The sequence below is a fragment of the Hemicordylus capensis genome, chromosome 5, assembly GCF_027244095.1.
Source record: "Hemicordylus capensis ecotype Gifberg chromosome 5, rHemCap1.1.pri, whole genome shotgun sequence".
Taxonomy (NCBI): domain Eukaryota; kingdom Metazoa; phylum Chordata; class Lepidosauria; order Squamata; family Cordylidae; genus Hemicordylus; species Hemicordylus capensis.
In genome coordinates, this window is record NC_069661.1 from 69,339,468 (window position 1) to 69,359,629 (window position 20,162).

The following is a 20,162-nucleotide window of genomic DNA, read 5'->3' on the forward strand; positions in this document are numbered from 1 at the left end:
CAAGCTATTTGCTTGCCAAAAGGAGTGCATAACTACTATTTGTTTAATTTCTAAACAACTTTATTTTCTTAGGTATTATCTGAAAAATAATATGGAGACAGAAACATTGTGCTCCGATGAAGATGCTCAGGAATTGCTGAGAGAGAGTCAAATTTCTCTACTGCAGCTCAGTACTGTTGAGGTGGCTACCCAGCTCTCGATGCGTAACTTTGAACTGTTCCGTAACATTGAACCTACAGAGTATATAGATGACTTGTTTAAACTGAAATCTAAAAGTAGCTGTAATAACTTGAAAAAGTTTGAAGAAGTAATAAACCAAGAAACCTTTTGGGTAGCATCTGAGATTCTGCGAGAAACCAACCAGCTGAAGAGGATGAAGATAATTAAGCACTTCATTAAGATAGCATTGCACTGCAGGGAATGCAAGAACTTCAACTCCATGTTTGCAATAATAAGGTAAACAAGACAGGAAATCTTTCATACAACTTGACTAAGGGATAATGTACAAATTGATGCTTCATAATGAATGGGTGGTAGTAGGCAAATAAAAATATTTGCATATTTTTAGTTTTGGAATTAAGAGTTTAATTTTATAATAGTATTATCCCATGAACTAAACTAAACTATTGAAGTGGATCGAGCTCTAATTCAGATAGAGCAAGCAATGCTAGGGACTCCTTCTAAAAAGCTATTTCTGATATTCTAACAATCCTTGTAAGTTTGTTTTTACCAATGTCCTATTGATATACATTCCTATACACTGGAAGAACTAAAATTGATTGGTATTGGGAAAATGAAAATGAAGAAAGGGGGCAAGGAAGAATGTTCTGACCCTCTATCCACTTAGCCCATAACCTACTCCACAAGGTGAAGTTTATGTATGAAATGCTGTTGCCCTGTCTGAGTCTCTTTCATTCGCTGTTGCTTATTAATCTCAAAGGTTAATAAGGCATACAAGATCCCAATTAGTGAGCTGAGTAGGTTCCCATGTCATAACAGAAGTCGATTTTCAAGCTGTCACATGGTGAAATTTGTCATTAAATCTGTGATTTTGCCCCACCCACCCCAAAAAACACCCACCCACAAGTTACAACCTGTGATCTTGAATTGTCCAGTTACAATCATGTTTCATATCTTTTGGAGGGAATGTTATGGAACAGGTTATCGTTTTATGTACATCAGATGCTGGGTGGACCTTTTGGACCACTGCAGCATGGTTTTCAACCCATCTACAATTCTGAGACTTTATTTGGTGATAAAAATGTACTTTATCGCCTCGGTTAGTATGTTTGGGGGATAGTGGTACTTCAGTCATGAGACATTCGTGTCTGCAACTAGCAGGTGATACTGAGTGATCCCATGTCATTTCTACAAGACTTTCCTGTGAACCATCATGGGCTTCTGTTGCTCTTCTTCATCTATGTAATATACCAAGATGTTAAAGAAATTTTGAGTGTCTTTCAACATGGATTACAACAGGATTTAGGAATGCCTATTAATTCAAAATCCAAAGAAGACTTGGACATATTGGAAAATGATTTTGGGGGGAATAAAAGGGAAGCTGTCATTGAACTAGGAGTTCTTTAAAGAAGACTGTTACCATTTCTACATAATTTGATACTGGCAGCTATTGCCATCCCTTCATGACCGACCGCTAGCCTATGTTTATTGTAACTTACTCTCCTCACATTGTTGATAAAATTTCATCTGGGCCAAGGTAGTCCCTTCTCAGGAGGGAGGGGTGGTTTGACCAGTGCTCCAAGTAAAAATACTTAATGAGAGGATTGATTCTTATTATGAAAGTCAGTAAAGTTAGAATACATTGCTTAGTAGTAGAAGTAGATTTGAAAGTTGTAGGCCTCTATAAAGATTGGTTAGCAGCTGAAACAATTTTAGATCACTTAGTTCAGCCATTTTTATGTTTTAGCAGAAGCTTATGTTTTAGCAGAAGCCGTTTTAGCAGAAGCTACTGACTAGAGAAGGCAAAACTGCAGATCAAATATCTAGGACTCAAAACAACAAAGGGCTTTTATAATCAATATTTTAGATGTCATTGCATCCAAATGAGTACAGCTAGTCAGTGTATCTTCAAAACTCTGGTAATAACAGAAATTATTGCTCTTTTACTGAAATGCTCCTTTTGCTAGTACACTATGGGAATGACTCATAGCATTTTACAGCTGCAATTTCTGAATAGATGTTACTGTACTACTCATTACAATACTTCCATCTGGCAGTAACAAATGCTTACTGATGATCATGGCCACATGTTTTAACTAAAAAAACGACCCTTGTTTGGGAAGCTGTATTGCAGTGTGTCTGAGAGAACTTTTGGTAGAAGAGTAGAATATCATAACACAAAAATCTTGATCATTCTTCAGTTTGCACGTCTTGTTTGAATGTTGCAGAACATACAAGATCTACATGTCTAACATGAGCAATCTTTGTCACATTTATAAAATCTCAGGGCAGTTACAATCCAATCAAACAACAACCAAAACCTAAAAATCATATAAACAGATTAAAATTACCATAAATAAAACTTCAAAACTTGGTTTTCTTTGAAAACCGAGTGTGTGTTTACTCGTAACTGGAGTTCAATCAACTGTCCTATTACATTCCTTGATCATTTTTATTCTTGCTTCACCAGTTTACATGTTGGAATATATATTTGGATGTTGTGCATGCAAATTTCATTTTGAACAGGGCTCAAAAAATGTCAAAATCCTTAAACTCTTCCTTTAGTGGCCTGAACCTAGCTCCAGTTGCAAGACTTCGTACCACTTGGGAAAAACTGCCAAGCAAATATGAGAAATTGTTTCAGGATCTTCAAGATTTATTTGATCCATCAAGAAACATGGCAAAATACCGCAATGTCTTGAATAGCCAAAACCTACAGCCTCCCATTATTCCATTGTTCCCTGTAATCAAGAAGGACCTTACATTCCTTCATGAAGGTAAATGAAACATTATTTCAGGTACTTCCTCATATTGGCTTAAGATGTGTTTTGTTTTGTGTTTGTTGCTGGCTAATGACAGAATACTATGACTATTAACCTATAATTATTTTGCCAATGCAGGGAATGATTCCAAAGTGGAAGGTTTGGTTAATTTTGAGAAACTACGAATGATTGCAAAAGAAATTCGTCATGTGGGTCGAATGGCTTCTGTTAACATGGATCCTGCATTAATGTTCAGGACTAGGTAAGTTGTATTAACTGAAAGAAATGTATTTGAAAACTATGCTAATATCCTCCCAGTTATGCTACATTTCTACTGAAATTGTACTGATATTATTTTGCCAGTAAACTAGCTCAATATTATTTAAAAATAAATGGCTATTTATTGAAGTGGAAAGCTAATTACACTGTATGCAGCAAAGAATGCAGGGTGGAATAGGCCAAAATCAGGCGGATGCACCTTTTGCCTGAGCAGAAGGATCCTCATAGAAAAGGTGTGTCTACTTGATTTGGGACAGTTTCGCTCCCCAAGCACTCCATCCTACTCTGCTGCTGCTGCTGCTGCTGCTGTTATAAACATTTATGTACTGCTTTTAAAAGAAAAAGTTATCTAAGCGATTTACATAGTAAGTAAGATGAAAATCCAAAGGGATTCATGGTCTAAAAAGGAGACAGAAGAAACCAACCAATTGAGAGACACTGTGCTGAGTTGAATATGGACTGCTGCTGTTCCCCTCCTAAATATAAGAAAACCACCACTGAAAAATGCCTCTTTGCCCAGTTAGCAGGGGATCCTCCAGTCTTCATTAGCAATGCTGTGGGAGGAACACGGGCTATAGTTGGGAGGAGGAAGGGGGGAAATGCCCTTTCACGGTATTTCTTCCACTAGCATAAGTCATATCCAGTCCACTGTTTCACAAGTTTTGAGTTTAAGTAATTCAATTAAATCATACTATCTACTATTAATCTTTATCTGGGTTTTTTTTGCCATGTTCTGTTGTAATACATTTTTGACCTAAAACAAACTACTTGGCTGCTTGATTGATTTTTGTAACCAATCAGATGTCTTCTCTAGCTGAGGCATCACAAGTGGAAATCACCCATTCTTGCCTCCTCCTATTTAATTTATAAGAATGCACAAAGATAATAGAGAGGAGGACATAACAGACATGTAAATTGCTCACTAGTTCTATTCTTTTTAGGATAACTTTTAAGTGACTTTAAGTATCTAAAAAATATTCCACTGCTGCAGTGCATAGGGAATGCATACTGAATGAATGGTTTTAAAGGAAAATACGTTCTGTGGAGTTTATGGAGCCCCATCGCCTGTTAAGCTCATCTGGAGAGGTTCGTCTGTGGTTGCCACCAATTTGTCTGGCGGCTACTCAGAAATGGACCTTCTCTCTTGCTGTCTCTGGGCTTTGGAATGTGTTCCCTGTCAGAATAAGAGCCTCCCCATCTCTGGCAACTTTTTCAAAGGCAGTGAGGACACATTTATTCGCCCATGCTTTTAATTAGATTTATAGTTTTAATACTTTTAATGTTGGGTTTATGTAAATCATGTTTAAATGATTTTAATTTTAAACTGCCCAGAGACACAAGTTTTGGGCGGTATAGAAATATGTTAAATAAATAAAAACATATAAACACTTTTGCTGCAGATTTCATTATAGTTGCATATACTAAGGGTATAAATAAGCAAATGTGAATGTGTCTTCATGGTCCAAATATTTTATTTTTGAATTTAATTTATTATGTTGACTATGCCTGCGATAAGGCTGTTGTGGGCCCTCTGGTACTGCTTGTCCTGATCCTTTCCTTCTGAGCTTATAATCTTTCTCTGTCTCTTCCTTAAATCCATGCTTCAATATTCATGGCTCTCACTTGCAGGAAGAAGAAGTGGAGGAGCTTGGGGTAAGTGGTTGGAGAGAACACACATAGACAACCATTCTTTTCTGAACATCTACATTGTTTCCTACCTGCTTCCCTTAATTTTCTGATGCTCTGGATTTTTTTCCCTTTTAACACTTTTGTACTTGCATCAAATTTAATCCAGTGCTGCTTTTGCTTGAGGTCACAAATCCAAGAGCTGTGAAACTTTATAGAAACACAAGTGAGAGACTCTGCTTTGATCTAGCAGCCCCACAAATTGCCTTATTGACATAACTAGTCTAAATGGGAACAGTGTTCCTAAAGTGGGGCTGCAGGACAGTGGTTCAGATAAAATTCAGAAAGAAATTTATGTATTTCATATAAATGAATAGAACCACCCAAACGCAGCAATTTATTTACTATGCTTTTTACAGCTCAACTAACTAAATGTTCTTTCTACAAACCAGCCTTCATTTTTGCTGTTAACAAATTAGATATGAAATAGTTCCCATACATAAATACATTCAAATGTGCATGCTATTCCTCATTATCTTATAGAGCCTTTTATTTAACATCAAGTCTTTTTTAGCTGGGGAAAGTGGGGAGAATGAAAATATAGATTTTTTTTTTACATGACACATAGCATTAAATAGTTTAATAAGCACAACTTTCTGCCCAAATATTAATAGTACCCTGTTCTACATTTCAGTTAGCCTTGACCACAATTGCCAGTCAGGATACCTTGCTGCATGAGCTTGCTGTAATGCTAGGTATGGGCCGTAGTTCAGTGGTAGAACACATGCTTTCTGAACAAGGGGTCCACAGTTTCAATCCTTTGCATCACCAAGTAGTACTGGGAAAGACCGCTGTCTGAAACCCTGGAGAACAGTTGTCAGAAGTGTAGATACAGGCGGACCTTGTCACATGTGGTCCTGACACATGCAGTTTTGTGTATCTGCGGTCGGGCAGTGGAGACCAGACCTTTGGTATACATGGTTGGAAAAATGGTTAAAATCCATGGTTCCTAGGTAGCCAGAAATGATCTTCAAGGTCATTAAAGGGGCTATTTTGTGGCTCCCCATGATTTTTCATGGAAAATCAACAGAATTTAGAAGTGGGAGGGGCATTGCTTGACACTTGGGGAGCATAACACGGAATTTTATTTCACTGATTTCTGCTTTTTATTGCACACATACCCCACATACCCCATACCCCCCAATTGCCATTGACATAAGGCAGGCTTCCCCAAACTGCGGCCCTCCAGATGTTGCTGAACTACAACTCCCAGCATCCCTAGACACAATTTTTTGTGGCTGTGTATGCTGGAAGTTGTAGTTCAGCAACATCTGGAGGGCCGCAGTTTGAGGAAGCCTGACTTAAGGTCTCATTTTCCACGGTTTTGTTATCACAGAAATTGGCAGAACTGAACCCCCACCTGTAATACTGAGCTCAATGGGGCAGTGGTCTTACTCAGTATAAGGCAGCTTCACATATCCAATGCACCTGTGCTTGCAGTACTCAACCTACTGTACAAGAGTCAGCTTGACCATTTTTTGAATAATGTAAACTGGCATATATTGAGCATAGTAGGTCCCTGGGACTTATTTTAATAAATATTTACAGACCATTGCAACTTAGTTAGTGGACTTCTTTTAATTTTTATCCTTCTCTCTACTGTAACTTTGACTTATTTGAATGAGGCATGTAAGCTTTGAGCATAGACTGACATCCATGCAGACCTTTGCATGTTTCAAGTTCATTAAGGGATGTGGTGTTGAGCTAAATTACACGTTTGTTATCTTGTCTTCCTTCACCTTAGGTCTCTCAGTCAAGGCAGTACAAATGCAACAGTGCTTGATGTTGCACAAACAGGTGGACACAAAAAGCGGGTCCGTCGCAGCTCCTTCCTCAATGCCAAAAAGCTGTATGAAGATGCCCAGATGGCTCGGAAAGTCAAGCAGTATCTCTCTAATTTGGACTTGGAAATGGACGAAGAGAGCCTCCAGGCATTGTCTCTGCAATGTGAACCAGCCAGCAATACATGTGAGGATTTAGTATTTGCTTATTTCTCCCTTCTTTCCATTCTGCTTGATTATGGTGGAGTATGTGTGTTGGCCAGGCATTTGGAGATTTCATACATCCTTAGAGTAGGCTAGCACAAGCAATCCATCTAGTGGAAATGGCTGCAGCTTACTACTTTGCTTTCCTTCTGCATGGTTCCATATTTTCTGTCATGGGATGAAGAAGTGGCTCAATGTGGAAATTGCTGTAGCCAAGCTTGTTCTGAGATCATGAGGTTTTCACTTTAACTTGTTTAAAGTTACTTGAAAGCATTAGGTTGCATTATCATTAGACCATTATAGTAACATTGTAAAGCCTGTTTTAGTAACTTAAATTAGGATAAGAATTGTCTGCTGATTGTCTGTCAAAATTGTAGTGCACCAAAATTATAAGAATGAAATGACCTTGCTAGCTATTCTGTGAAACTCATTCTCACCATTGCACGTGGGTTTCTCTGTGGGTCATATAATTTTTAAGGTGGGGTTGTTCGTAATGTAAGGAGGCGAGGCAGGGTGTGTGTGTTTGAATCCCAATGGGGAAAGTACTTCCTCGTCCACCGGATTGTGCTTTCTTTTCTTTCCCCCGCAAATGTGTAGAACAACTTGGAGCCAAACTATCCAGTTTTCTTAGTAACTGACATGTTTATTTTCTTGCTATGAAGAGTTGTCCTTGTCTGTCTCCTCTGATGTAGTTCACACTATATCCAAATGCCTAGTATTATCCAGCAAGCCTTGTAACATGATACCTACATCTGGAAAGGGCGGCGGGGGGGGGGGGATGTACAAGGTTGCATGTCCCTCTTGACAATAAATATGTGAAGCAGAATGAAAACAAAAACTGTTTGTACATCTGATTAGACCACTAATGAATGATATAGAAATTATTTCCAGTAAGTTTCTGCAGCAACTGTCTTGTTTTGGTCTGTTCATCTGCAAGTTGCCGTTGTTACTCTTTGCCCTCTGTGAACCAGTAGCTGAAGTCTTTCAGTAGACTTCAGTAGGCTACCTCCACATGAAGTTTTGCTAGCATACTCCTTGTCCTTGCTCTCCTTAGACCATAGACTTTCACTTGCTTGAGGAAACTAAAACCATTCTAGGCATGTTCACTTGGGAATTGGCTCCATTAAATACAACAAAGTTTCTGAGTTGTAAATGCTTTTGTAAGCTAGAATCATGATAAGCAAGCTACTGTTAACATATTAGCCATATAGTCCAATTGTTCCAAGGGGTTAGGCCTGGTTATAGCTTGAGAAAAAGTGTCTTCCTAGTCAAACTGTTCACAGCATGCAAACCACAAGTTATTGTATACCAACACAAATTGCAGTATACAATACAGCTAGCATACTCACCTCCTAGCTTCCTAGGCACATATGGCTGGATATCTGTCTCCATCTGTATATTTGACTAGCTTTTGCATCAAAGTTCTTGGATTCTGTTTACCTGAACAGTTCTCTACTATGTTGTGACAGTAATGTTGTTTATGGTACCGAATTAAAAATGAATGAAGGGACTAATGAAATCCTGGTAAAAAGGCCAAATGATTTAGAATCTGAAAAGTTTATTTTCCCCACTCTTCCTATGTAAATACTGATACTCTTACTATGTAAACACTTACCGATGTCCTGAGCACTGTTTAATCCAAAATCAAGGACTTCTGAAACAGCTTTCTTGACAATGATGTTAATAATTTTCAAATTCTTTTTGCTCAAGTACCCAAGACTCCTGGGGACAAGCGGTCTGTGAAGCCTGAAACATCACCAGTCTCACATAGGTCAGGAATCCAGCAGAAAATACAGCAGCAACAGCAGCACAAAGCAAACCAAGCATTGCAGGTCCCTGCTGTGTCTCTTTATCCCTCTCGTAAGAAGGTCCCAGTCAAGGACCTCCCACCCTTTGGTAAGTGGTGTGAGCTGTTCCGTCTTATTTTTAAAGAACTACTTCATATTGTTAAATAAATTGTTTTTTAAAAGCATTATTTTTGCAATTAGTTCACTTAGGTAATATTTTATGTTTATATGTTTATATTTTCACACAGTCAACAAATCCATCTTGAGGTTGGACAAAGATAGAGAAAGTGCAGGCTCTACTAAATCGTTTTTATTGACATGCTTTGATTAGACGTTGCTTTTATGGCAGGCTGGTTACACCATTAGATGTCCTGACTGTGAATCTTCTTCTTCGTCGTCAAAAAATTATTGTATTTTGTTCAATAACCTCTCTTGAAATAATGTTTCGTTTCTTCTTTATCCTCTGTCTTTTACTAGGGCCATTCTGAAAGTGTAAGAGGTCATTCACACAACTGAAAACTGTTCTACCCAGGTTTGGGAGCTGTGGGTACTCCCAGTTTTCGGTCGTGTGAGTGCAAAAAATTAGGTAGGAAGAGGGAGGAGAGATTGTATGGAAGCAAGGTCGGAGGAAAAGCTGCCCTCCTACCTTGCTTCCACACAATCACTTCCTCCTCCTCCTACTGCTACCTAGTTGTAGGAGAAGGAAGAAGTCATTCTATCTCCTACCTAATCTAAACGTCCCCTCAGAACTTGGGCTTAATCAGGACTGCATTCACCATTCTTGTTCCCTAAACATTATTCACTTCTGAAAGTTTAAATTTTTGTTTAGGGGGCAATATTATAGGTTATGCATTTCCTCCCTTATCTTACTTTGTCGTCTTTAAGCTTTTCTGAACTGCAGTTGAAGCTTAAATATTTGAAATACAACCCAGAGCCACTATGAAGTGAGATTGTGTATACATATGCTGATTTTTCCACACATCATCATGCAAAGTTGTGGATCACTGTTATCTCTCTTATGTGATTATGATCTTTAAAAATAGTTCCTGAAAATTATGAGGTTTGATTAAGATTGGGACTGCACTGAACTGTGAGGATCAAACATTTTTTACAACAAAACTGCTTTCAGGGGCTCTAGATCCACCAAGGAACACCTTCCCAGCCTTCTTTCTTTTTCTTTTTCTTGCACCTGCCTGCCCTCTTAAGTGCCCCCTCCCAACTACTGCTTTGGCAGCATTCAAAATAACATGCAACTTTGCTTTGTAAAATACAAAGCAATGTAGTGTAGATAGATCACATCTGCAGTCATTTTTACATCTGAATTAAGCTGAAATATGACCCAGTGATGTGTATTTTCATGTCTGAGCCAGTAGTTACAAGTCTGTATTTCTAATCCTTACTCTCTAGCCATTCTTATCTTGTACACATAGTTAATAAAATATAGCCTATGAAATCTATAAAGTGGTCCAAGACAACCTTATAAATTTAATTGTTCTTCAGACACTTTTAAGCTACAAACATCTATCTCAGATATGGCAGTGCAGAGGTGATGATCTGGTATGCCAGCTACAATTAGTGTGTTCAATTAATGACTGAGATCCCAAGAACTACATTTTTCAAGTGAATATGAAGTAAGAAGTGAAATATGTCCTAAACCAAGCAGTTGCATTTAAACTTGTTTTTAGCATGCATTGATTTTCTTTATTTGGAACTAGAATAATGAGTTGGTATGGAGCAGTGGCTAAAACACTGTATTTGGGCTAGTGAAATGCAGGTTCAAAATCTCTCACAGCCCTAAAGCTCACTGTGTGTCACTGGTCAGACACTCTCACCCTAATTTACTCATAGGGTTGTTGTTAGGGTAAATGGAGTGAATAATCATGCACACTACCCTGAGTTTCTTGAAGAAAGGGTGGATAAAAATATAATAGTAATATACGTGGTCCGTGGAATGCCTGGTTGGGAGGGTTTTTTTTAATAATATGCCTTCCATTGATCATTCTGGGGATAATGTGTGTATCTGAGATTTACTGCAAACAGCTTTTCTTAAATTTTCTTTAAGGCATAAACTCACCGCAAGCTTTAAAGAAAATTCTTTCACTCTCCGAAGAGGGAAGTTTAGATCGTCATAAGAAACAAGCTGAAGACACAATTTCAAATGCATCTTCACAGCTATCTTCTCCTCCGACCTCCCCACAAAGCTCACCAAGAAAAGGTATACAGGTGTCTTGAAATGCATCTTCTTTCTCTCTGTTTCTCTAGCTGACCAAATGATATTTAGCAAACAATCATGATTAGCAATAATTGGGGCTTGCTTTTAACCCTAGGACACCAACATATTGTCAAACCATGGTTTAGGTTGTTGAGTTCAATCCATCTCCTGGAGGGTGCATATAGGGAGACCAGAACAACCTGCTTGTCATGGTAAAATCAGCGAGACTGGGAAACTATGTAATCATGGTTTGGTGCACATGTAACATATCATGGTTTGCTAGGCCTCGTCAGGCCATGGCTTCCTATCCCTGTTTGCCACCACCCCTTAAGCATGGCTAGGTAACCATATGCCCAGCTTAATCTGCATAGTCTGCCCTGCCTTTATTTAGTTGCATGAAACTTAGAAGCTTCCGAAGATACATCTAAAGCAAACTTGTTAGATTTCTTTTATTATTAAGGGGGAAAATAAAGTGTCTGAAGCAAAACTCCCTGTTGTGTACTGAACATTTGTGTATATAATGACCCTTCCTTTCTTCTCTCTCTTCCCCACCCCCCCCCCCCGCCTTAATTGAGAAAAGCCACTTTGGGAGAGGGAAAAAAGATAGGGGGAAAGCTGCTTAACCCATTTCTGCCCTTTTTTGTTTCTGTGCCTCCCAGTAGGCGCACAGGGATTCATACATGTGTGAAGCACCCCACCACTACCCCACTCTGTGGCCAACATCCTAACGAAAGCTGCACACATAATGCAAGCATGCAGCTATAGTATCCCTGCTTCTGAAGCATGGGGGGTTGTGTGCTGGGGGAAAGCTCTTTGAGATAAAATTTTGCACTGCATAGAGCACTTCCAGGGAAAGGGAGATGAGTGTAAAGCCCCCTCCCCGAATACATGCTCCTGTGCTACAGAAGCAGGGATGCTATCACTGTGCACATGCTTTTTTGGGCTGTATACACATGGCTTTTGTTAGAATGTCTGCCAATGACTTTTCTGCTTATTTTTGTTCTGTTTTTAAAAAGGAGCATTGAGACTCCATTACTCAGTTTTTGTGTACTTTGCTTTGATCCTAAACATGCATAAATGCTTGTAAACTGCCCTGAGCACTATGGATGAGGTGAAGTGTAACATTATTTTTTTAATGATTCAATGAGATATTTTGTTTTATTTTAGTGATAGGATTTGTTGCATGTACAGAAGACTACTAAGACTTGCAAAATGAATCATATAGACCGAAAATAGCAAACAACACTTTATAAATGGCCTACACTAGAAGAGCATGAGAATATTCAATATATTAGTCACTTGCTTTAAAACCAAATGTGTAGAACAAAGTATTTTCATGCACTCAGATTGCCACATTATTTCTTACTGTAAATATGTGTGTGCATATTTTCTTTGTTTGAAAACAAAGAAAGGTCCATACCATTTCTCATGTTCAAAGTTCTAAAGTTGTCACATTAGCAGGGGTTGGACAAGATGACCTGAAGTGTTGCCCACCTTTGTAGTTACTGCAGGTAGAAGACTCTTATAAAATAATGCCCAGGGCAGCTAACAACAAAAAATCAATACAATAAAATAGCAAATCAAAAAAATAAGAGCATCAGTTAATAAAAAGGTATAGAAACACACAACAGGGATAAAACCCCTACTGCCCTAGAGGTTAATAGCTAGAAATCGCTAAAAACTCCTTGGGATTGTTTTAATGGAAGGTGGTATATGAATTTAACAATAAATAAATTAAATTAATAACAATAAATAAATAAATATTAGAAATAATAGAACTATTTTGATAAAGGGCTTGACATACCACCACCATCAACCACATGGTACAAATGTATCAGTAATAACTAATATGTAACATGGTAACTGGAGGGGAAGCAATCATGGAAGTAACAAAAGCCTTCTAAAAATGTCCTTAGTGTTTCTTTGAAGCATCACAACCTATTTGCTTAACTAAGTGTTTTGTCTCCAAAGACTGTTCACACACGGCAATATTGCCCCATTTCCTCCATGTCAGTGAATTAGATTGACACACATCCACAGTCACATGGAAGAAGTACCATACAAAATAGATGGTACATGTGAATGCTGTATAGAGATTCCTAAAGATGATACTGAACTACAACTCGCATCATCTCCAGCCTCAATAAATTTTAATTTAGGATAATGAAAGTTGGAGTTCAGTAACAACTGGAGTTCCACTGGTTGGGAAGCCCTGAAATATAGGGGGTGATATAATTTGAATTTTTATACCAATGTTAAATGGTTTACTGTGGAAATCTTCTGCTAGATTAAAATGACTCTCCCTTGTGCAGGCTATTCTCTGGCTCCCAGTGGCACCGTGGATAACTTTTCAGACTCTGGTCACAGTGAGATTTCATCTAGATCCAGCATTGTCAGCAATTCTTCTTTTGACTCTATGCCGGTGTCACTACATGATGAAAGGAGACAGAGGCACTCTGTCAGCATTGTGGAGACTAATCTTGGAGTGGGCAGGATTGACAGAAGAGCCATGATTGAACCAGATCAGTACAGCCTAGGGTAGGAGTTTTGTGTCTGTTGTTTACATTTTAAAACCTACTCTAGGGCTTTAGGTGATTTTCCTCTTGAGAGCAGGATTCATTCTGGCTTATAGGTCTGTGTATTCTGTTACATGTCACTTCAGTGACTCTACCTTTTTGATAGAAAGCAAAACACTGACTCCTTATGACCCATAAATGCAACATAGCAATAATATGGTTTAAGATACTGTTTTGCTGTTTGCTGTATAGTTTATTAGTGTATGCAAATAGCTAAATATGAGTTATGGGTCTAGTGATCTTTGATTCAAAACTGGGATACTTAGATTAATTGGAAGTATGTCTGCTCAATGTTCAAGATTAATCCATTTTTAATATCACACCCATTTCAAATGAAGACCCTGCCTTTATTTCACCAACCCCTGCCATGAGCCTTCCTCACCACTGTAATTCACTCTTTTTCCTCAAACGTTTCAAGGTAATGCAGGTCACACAGCTTCAGGTCTGCATTACTGCACAGCAACTTTCAGGTGCACTGGGAAATATAGGGAAGATCTGAAAGATCCTGCCCCCAAATAAATGGAGCACAGCTTACTTAATACTTTCTACATGAACTAATAAAGAAAGCAATGCACTTGAGACTCTTATCAGGAGGTTCATTTTTTCCCCTGGAAAGTAATGGGGTTTTACAGTTGTGTTTGGTTTGCAAAGAATTGTTGTAATTTCGTAAGAGATCTATTGATGTATGAGCTATATATATCTTTAGAGTATCTTGCTTGAGCAAGTCATCCGTTTGTGAAAATGCTGCATGTGGTGGTGATGGAGGAGGGAAGATACAGCATTTGTATGCATTGCTGCTATTTTGAAGTATCAAGTCCACCTTCCATTTGTGGTTTTTTAAAAAAGTTCTGCAGTTCCTTTGATGCATGGGTTGTCACTGGTCTCCTAACTTCTTTCGTTCCCGTGTCCTTTTAGCTCCTATGCACCACTGTCCGAGAACAGAGGCTTGTATGCTGGGGCAACCATGATTTCTTCTCCCAGTACAGAGGAGTTGTCACAAGATCAAGGAGATCGAGCCTCGCTTGATGCAGCAGATAGTGGCCGTGGCAGCTGGACTTCTTGCTCAAGTGGTTCCCATGACAACATACAGACTATACAGCATCAGCGAAGTTGGGAGACTCTTCCTTTTGGACATGCTCATTTCGATAGTTCAGGCGATGGGGCAGGACTGTGGGCCTCAGGCAGCCACATGGACCCGATGATGTTCTCCGATCATGGCACAAAGTATGGCAGGCAGAGTCAAGGTAGGGAAGGCCTTGATCAAGCACAGTCCAGAGCAAGCTGGGCATCCTCCACAGGCTACTGGGGAGAGGACTCTGAAGGTGATACAGGTACCATAAAACGGAGGGGTGGGAAGGATGTGTCAATTGAAGCTGAAACCAGTAGCATAACATCTATAACAGCAGAGGATTCAAAGCCAGTTCCCATGCCAGCTCATATAGCTGTGTCAACAAGTAATACAAAGGGTCTTATTGGTAAGTTTAACTTTGTTTACCACAAGTATCCTACATATTTGCTATGAATCTGAATTTATTTTGCAATTTTTCATTAATCTTTTTTAAAGCAAAACACATAGCCAGGTCATAGCCTTTCTCTCGTGTTTTGCTTTGTCAGTTAAGCCTTTTGTGCTGTGAAAAGTGATGCTTCCTGTTGTAGATATTCCGTGGTTTGTTTGTTTGTTTTTAAGTTAGCTTCTTGAATGTGCTTTAGCATTGCCCACACTTCAGTCATTTAATGCAAACTCTGGATTTGTGTTTTCTTTTTGTTTTAGCTTCTTAATATGTGTAGGTCAATGTCTTAAATCATGGACTCCTAGACTTATTCTCTGTGTCAGCAACAGCTCTACCATGTAACTCAATAAGAAAGTTATTGCATGTTTCTTCTGTACCTTACTGACTAATTTAAATTTAGACATGTAATTGGATGTTGAAATGTGAAGATGTTGGCTAGTATTAATGATTTAGGAGGCAAAAGGTTTAGAATATTGCTTTTCTGTAGGAATTGAGATTGGAGGTAAACAGTTTTAGAACATAAATGATTTATTTGATGGGTGTGTGTGTGTGTGTGTGTGTGTGTACACATACATTTTCATACTTCACAGTTCCAGGTACTTTAAATATTACCTCAAATCCAAGCACTTCTGTTCTGCTGTATATGTGACTTTATTGTAATCTTTTCTGTGAAATATGCAAGCTGAGCTAGTGCTATTTGCATTTTCTTCGGTGCCTCCCCCCCCGCCCCACTAAAAGATGAAAGCAACATCATATATTGTCTGTGTTGCATGCTGTCTTTTATCAACCGTTGTTTTTTAAAACAAATCTGAGCTAGAAATTCTTTTTCATCGTGCATATGCATAATTTAACTCTTATCACAAGCTGGTTTCTTTAATTGGCTCTGGTTTTATTTGATTTGTCTAGTAATTTCATTTTTTCTTCTGTCATCTTTGTTATGTATGCATGGATGGATGGATGCTTGTTTATATACATAGGTACGCGCACACGCAGAGGGTCTGTGTGAGTATGAATAGCCGAAATTAAGCAGTTTTAGATCCAATTGATTTTAACCAGAGAGTTTTAAGCACATGCTCCAACGTTTTTCCATACTGGCCAGCATCCAGCACAGCCCTTTGGCAACGGAAGGAAGACTGCAGATCTGCAAAAGGTCTTCAGCATTCCTTCACTATGGACTGGGCGTGGGAGGGGGGTGAATTTCACATTTCTTCCTCCCTCCAAAAGCCCTGTCTACTTGTATAAATATGCTCTGAGGGCTATATGACCTCTTCTGTGCCTGATCCACTGCACAAAGAAACTCTCAGCATAGAGACACTGAAGGGTTTTTGAAAATCTGCAGTCCTTCCATCGCCGAAGGGCGTCACTGGATGTCAGCCACCATGTGTTTTATAAGCCAAGTTACTATGAAATGTTTTCTCAGCAGCACATCAGAGCTACCAGGATTACTTGAAAAAGCCAAGTACAGGGATATATAATGTTTGTAACAAATATGCATAAATGATTGCCATAGCTGAATATGCACTATTTTACTGCAGCTCGGAAAGAGGGTCGCTATCGTGAACCACCACCAACCCCGCCTGGTTATGTAGGAATACCTATTGCTGACTTTACAGAAGGAGTTTCCCACCCAGCCCGAAAACCTCCAGATTACAACGTAGCACTTCAGAGGTCTCGGATGGTGGCACGGTCAAGCGAAGCCCCTGGGTCTTCAGCTTCACAGCAACAATCACAGTGTCATTCATCTAGCAGGCCTGTTCAGAAACCTCAGTGGCACAAACCAAATGAGTCAGACCCACATCTTGCTCACTATCCATCTCAAGGGTTTTCCACAGAGGAGGATGGTAAACATCTTATCACATTTTCAGAATGACAATAAAGGATTCAGTATGCATCCAGACAAGGTTGTGCAGGGCCATGAAAGGTTGTGCACCTGTTTTCATGCTCTGTTTTGCTGCCTAATGGTTTCTTGTGAAATAACAGCAGCAATTGTAACAGCTGTTATGGCAGGCACACTAAGTTTCTCTCAAAGCTAAATCTTGGTTTGCTGTGTTGACTTAAGGCTGTAACATACCATGTGATGAAAAAAGTTATTTCTATCCATTTACACCTGGCAAACCTCAGTGAGCTATTAGCCAACTACTGAAGAGTATGATATATTTAAGTTTTCAAAAGGTGATGCCACATCTGGGTGCTTGTTTTGATGTGAATTGGAACAGTGTTCTTCCATTGGCAGAATGATCAAAACAGTGTAAAATCTGAGAGAGGTTTTCAAATGTACTACTTTGTATGTCAGGATGTTATAAAAGCTTCACTTTTTATGAGGTACATCAAATCTCTGAGGATTATAACTTAATAAAGCCAAGTACATTATGGACACAAAATGTTTCTAACAAATGTATGTACATTTAGAATTTTACTGAGATGAATGTTAGTTAAATTTTTCCTATTTTAAAATTATCAGAATTTGCTTAAAGTAAAGCAGAGGTGGCAGAACAACTTTTAAGGTCAACGTATTTGGTATTTTATTATAAGGGGAAAATGAAAAAAGTGATTAAAAATTAAGCCTCAGTATTTAATGGGAACAAAATGTAAACACACAGCATATAAATTCATTCGCTGTTTAGTTTTAAAGATCTTGAAATTTATTTCCCTCCTGTCCTGTTGTGTTTGCAGAAGAGGAACAAGTCTCTGCCGTCTAAGAACTGGGGCTTTCTGGATCCCGAGTGAACCAACTTAAAAGGAGAGCACAAGATGACGTCCCTAGTATAGGAGCCTTGGAACTCTAATTAAAGGATGGTGGACCTGTTTGCCTCCTTCCCTGCCTTAAAGCAGCATGGGGCTTCTTCTCCCCCTCCTCCCCCACTCTTCTTTCCCTTGCATGTGAAATACTGTGAAGAAATTGCCCTGGCACTTTTCAAACTGTGTTGCTTGAAATGCACAGTGCAGCATCCTCCCAGCTACCACTGTTGCTGTCTGCCACATCACACAGTAGCATTCCAAATTCCGAGATCGACGCATCATGATGATTAACTCTGACTGCACTTCCCCGATGCCTGGAAGCATTTTTTAAAATCTTCCTCAGATATTAATCACAATCCTAGCACTTCACCTCGTTGGGATAATGAGATCAACTAGTTGAAAAGCTACATTTGGCCTTTAACCTACTAAGAGCAAAACACATTGAAATCCTTCAAGTACACAGTGCTTGTTTGCTTGTTTACAATGCCTTTGTTGCTACTCTAAATGTTGTGTTCAGAGGGGGAAATGTTACACTTGCATAATTACAGTATTATTTTGTACTTTTTAAGAAGGGTTGCCAGCCTGGACTACTTTTTAAAGAAGATATTATGTGGCTAAGCAAAGATGGTGTAGTCTATAGGGAGGATTCAGCCTTTCATTGACCTTCGAGCTTCATTTTTAGTGTTCCACTCAAAGCACAGTTGGCAAATTTTAGAATTGTTGGAATTGTTGATTTGCATCTTTAATAATGCAGGACAGGTAAGTCTTGCAACGTACAGTAGTCAATGGAGAAAGAGAACATTTTGTATCCCTTCCCTGTGCCTTGAGGAATACAGGATGGTGAGTAAAAACATTTGTCCCGCTCAGGTGACAAATGGCAGCCTTGCCCTCTCTTCACCCCCTCCCCTGTACTACAATAATGGTTGCCACACAGAAATTATCAGGATAATAGTTATGCCAGATAAGGCGCTTCAGGACACTACAGATAATTTCTGCTCTTAATACCGATCTAATAGTTTCTTGTTTTTATTGGCTTGGCATTAAGAAATAAAGAAGCCATTTTAAATAAAGAGAAATAATCGGTATCGCTCAAGCAGCCTTTTGCAGTGCAGAAATATTCCCTATGATTGATGGCTTTTTATGGAACACTGCATGTGTAGAGAAGGCCAATGGGTAGCAATCACCTGTTCACAGCTGCTATTAACCCATGAGTGACTGAAATGAAATGACCCCACCCCACTCCTCCCTTTCTATTTTTTGTGTTGGTTTTGCACAGACTCCGGAAAAGTGAAGGCTGCCAATCCAAGTAGTACTCAAATGTGAGGAACTGCTGGTCTTGGACTCCCCCCAACCCCTTTAACTCAGCTGATCATATTGATCAGTAGATAAACGTAAATAGCTTCAACTTTTAAAGATCAAATTGCAGTGTTTTTTTCACTGTATTGAACAATGTCAGTGCTTTATTTAATTATTCTCTTTCTCCTGTAATCATGGCTTTTTGTCTCTTTGCTTATATATCACATTGTCAATTATGCATTTGTAATTTTACATGTAATATGCATTTGCTGGTTTCATTATATAGGCTATGGACCTCATGTGCATATAGCAAGACAGAAGAAACCTAGCTCTATCACAAGTTGCACAAATGTTATATAGGCATTAAGTAATTGTAGACCATAGGACTGCTAATCTCAGTTCACTCTGTGATGTCAAGTGCAGAATGTACAACTAACTGGTGATTTCCTCATACTTTTGATACTACTTGTACCTGTATGTCTTTTAGAAAGACATTGGTGGAGTCTGTATCCCTTTTGTATTTTTAATACAATAATTGTACATATTGGTTATATATTTTTGTTGAAAATGGTAGAAATGTACTATGTTTATGCTTCTATCCAGTTTGTATGAAGCTGGAATATAAATAAATATAACATTAATGATCTTTGTATTGTTACGTGTTACCTTGCATGTTTGTTGAAGCTGTGTATGTGGGGGAGAACCACAAGCATGGTAGAAGCTTTGCTTCTTGGTCTGTGCCACTCCTGGAGGCTGCCCTGTTTAGAACATAAATCAATCTCTAGCAGGAGTGACACCAGCAAATCTTTAACTTGGTATACAGTGAAGTGTCACCAACAATTAGAGTTCTAAAGCCCTGGCCATGTGACAGCCACACAGTAATGTTCATTAAATGATGCTGATAAATTAAGACTCAAGTTCCTGACATTGTGCTTCCCATTTAAAAAAAAAAAAAAAAAACCACAGCTCAAGAAAACAGCGCTCTTCAGAGGTTAACCTCTTTGTTGCCTTTTAAACCATCCTTTTAAGTTTACAGCCCATTGTTTGCCTCACTTTGAATAAGGAGTTTTGGGGAATGTATGGCCACTATTAATGTCCAGGAAGATTTGCAAGCCAGCTTAAGTCTAGTTGTCACAGAGATGGTAAAGC

General features: G+C 38.8%; 1 protein-coding gene across 7 annotated transcripts in view; it reads left to right on the forward strand.

Annotated features, from left to right (window-relative positions):
• RAPGEF2 (Rap guanine nucleotide exchange factor 2) overlaps positions 1 to 19,659 on the forward strand; it is a 281,466-nt gene extending 261,807 nt beyond the window's left edge. For 5 of the 7 annotated variants that reach the window (XM_053255201.1, XM_053255204.1, XM_053255202.1 and 2 more), the window contains 11 exons: positions 73 to 456; positions 2,746 to 2,957; positions 3,081 to 3,204; positions 4,851 to 4,874; positions 6,652 to 6,875; positions 8,603 to 8,788; positions 10,742 to 10,894; positions 13,204 to 13,429; positions 14,383 to 14,942; positions 16,514 to 16,819; positions 17,652 to 19,659. In XM_053255201.1, coding sequence (XP_053111176.1) covers positions 73 to 456; positions 2,746 to 2,957; positions 3,081 to 3,204; positions 4,851 to 4,874; positions 6,652 to 6,875; positions 8,603 to 8,788; positions 10,742 to 10,894; positions 13,204 to 13,429; positions 14,383 to 14,942; positions 16,514 to 16,819; positions 17,652 to 17,677 — 2,425 coding nt within the window. In that variant the 3' untranslated portion in view covers positions 17,678 to 19,659. The remainder of the gene's footprint in view (positions 1 to 72; positions 457 to 2,745; positions 2,958 to 3,080; positions 3,205 to 4,850; positions 4,875 to 6,651; positions 6,876 to 8,602; positions 8,789 to 10,741; positions 10,895 to 13,203; positions 13,430 to 14,382; positions 14,943 to 16,513; positions 16,820 to 17,651) is intronic. The other 2 variants (XM_053255205.1, XM_053255203.1) reach the window with 2 other exon arrangements.
• The last annotated feature ends 503 nt before the right edge of the window (positions 19,660 to 20,162 follow it).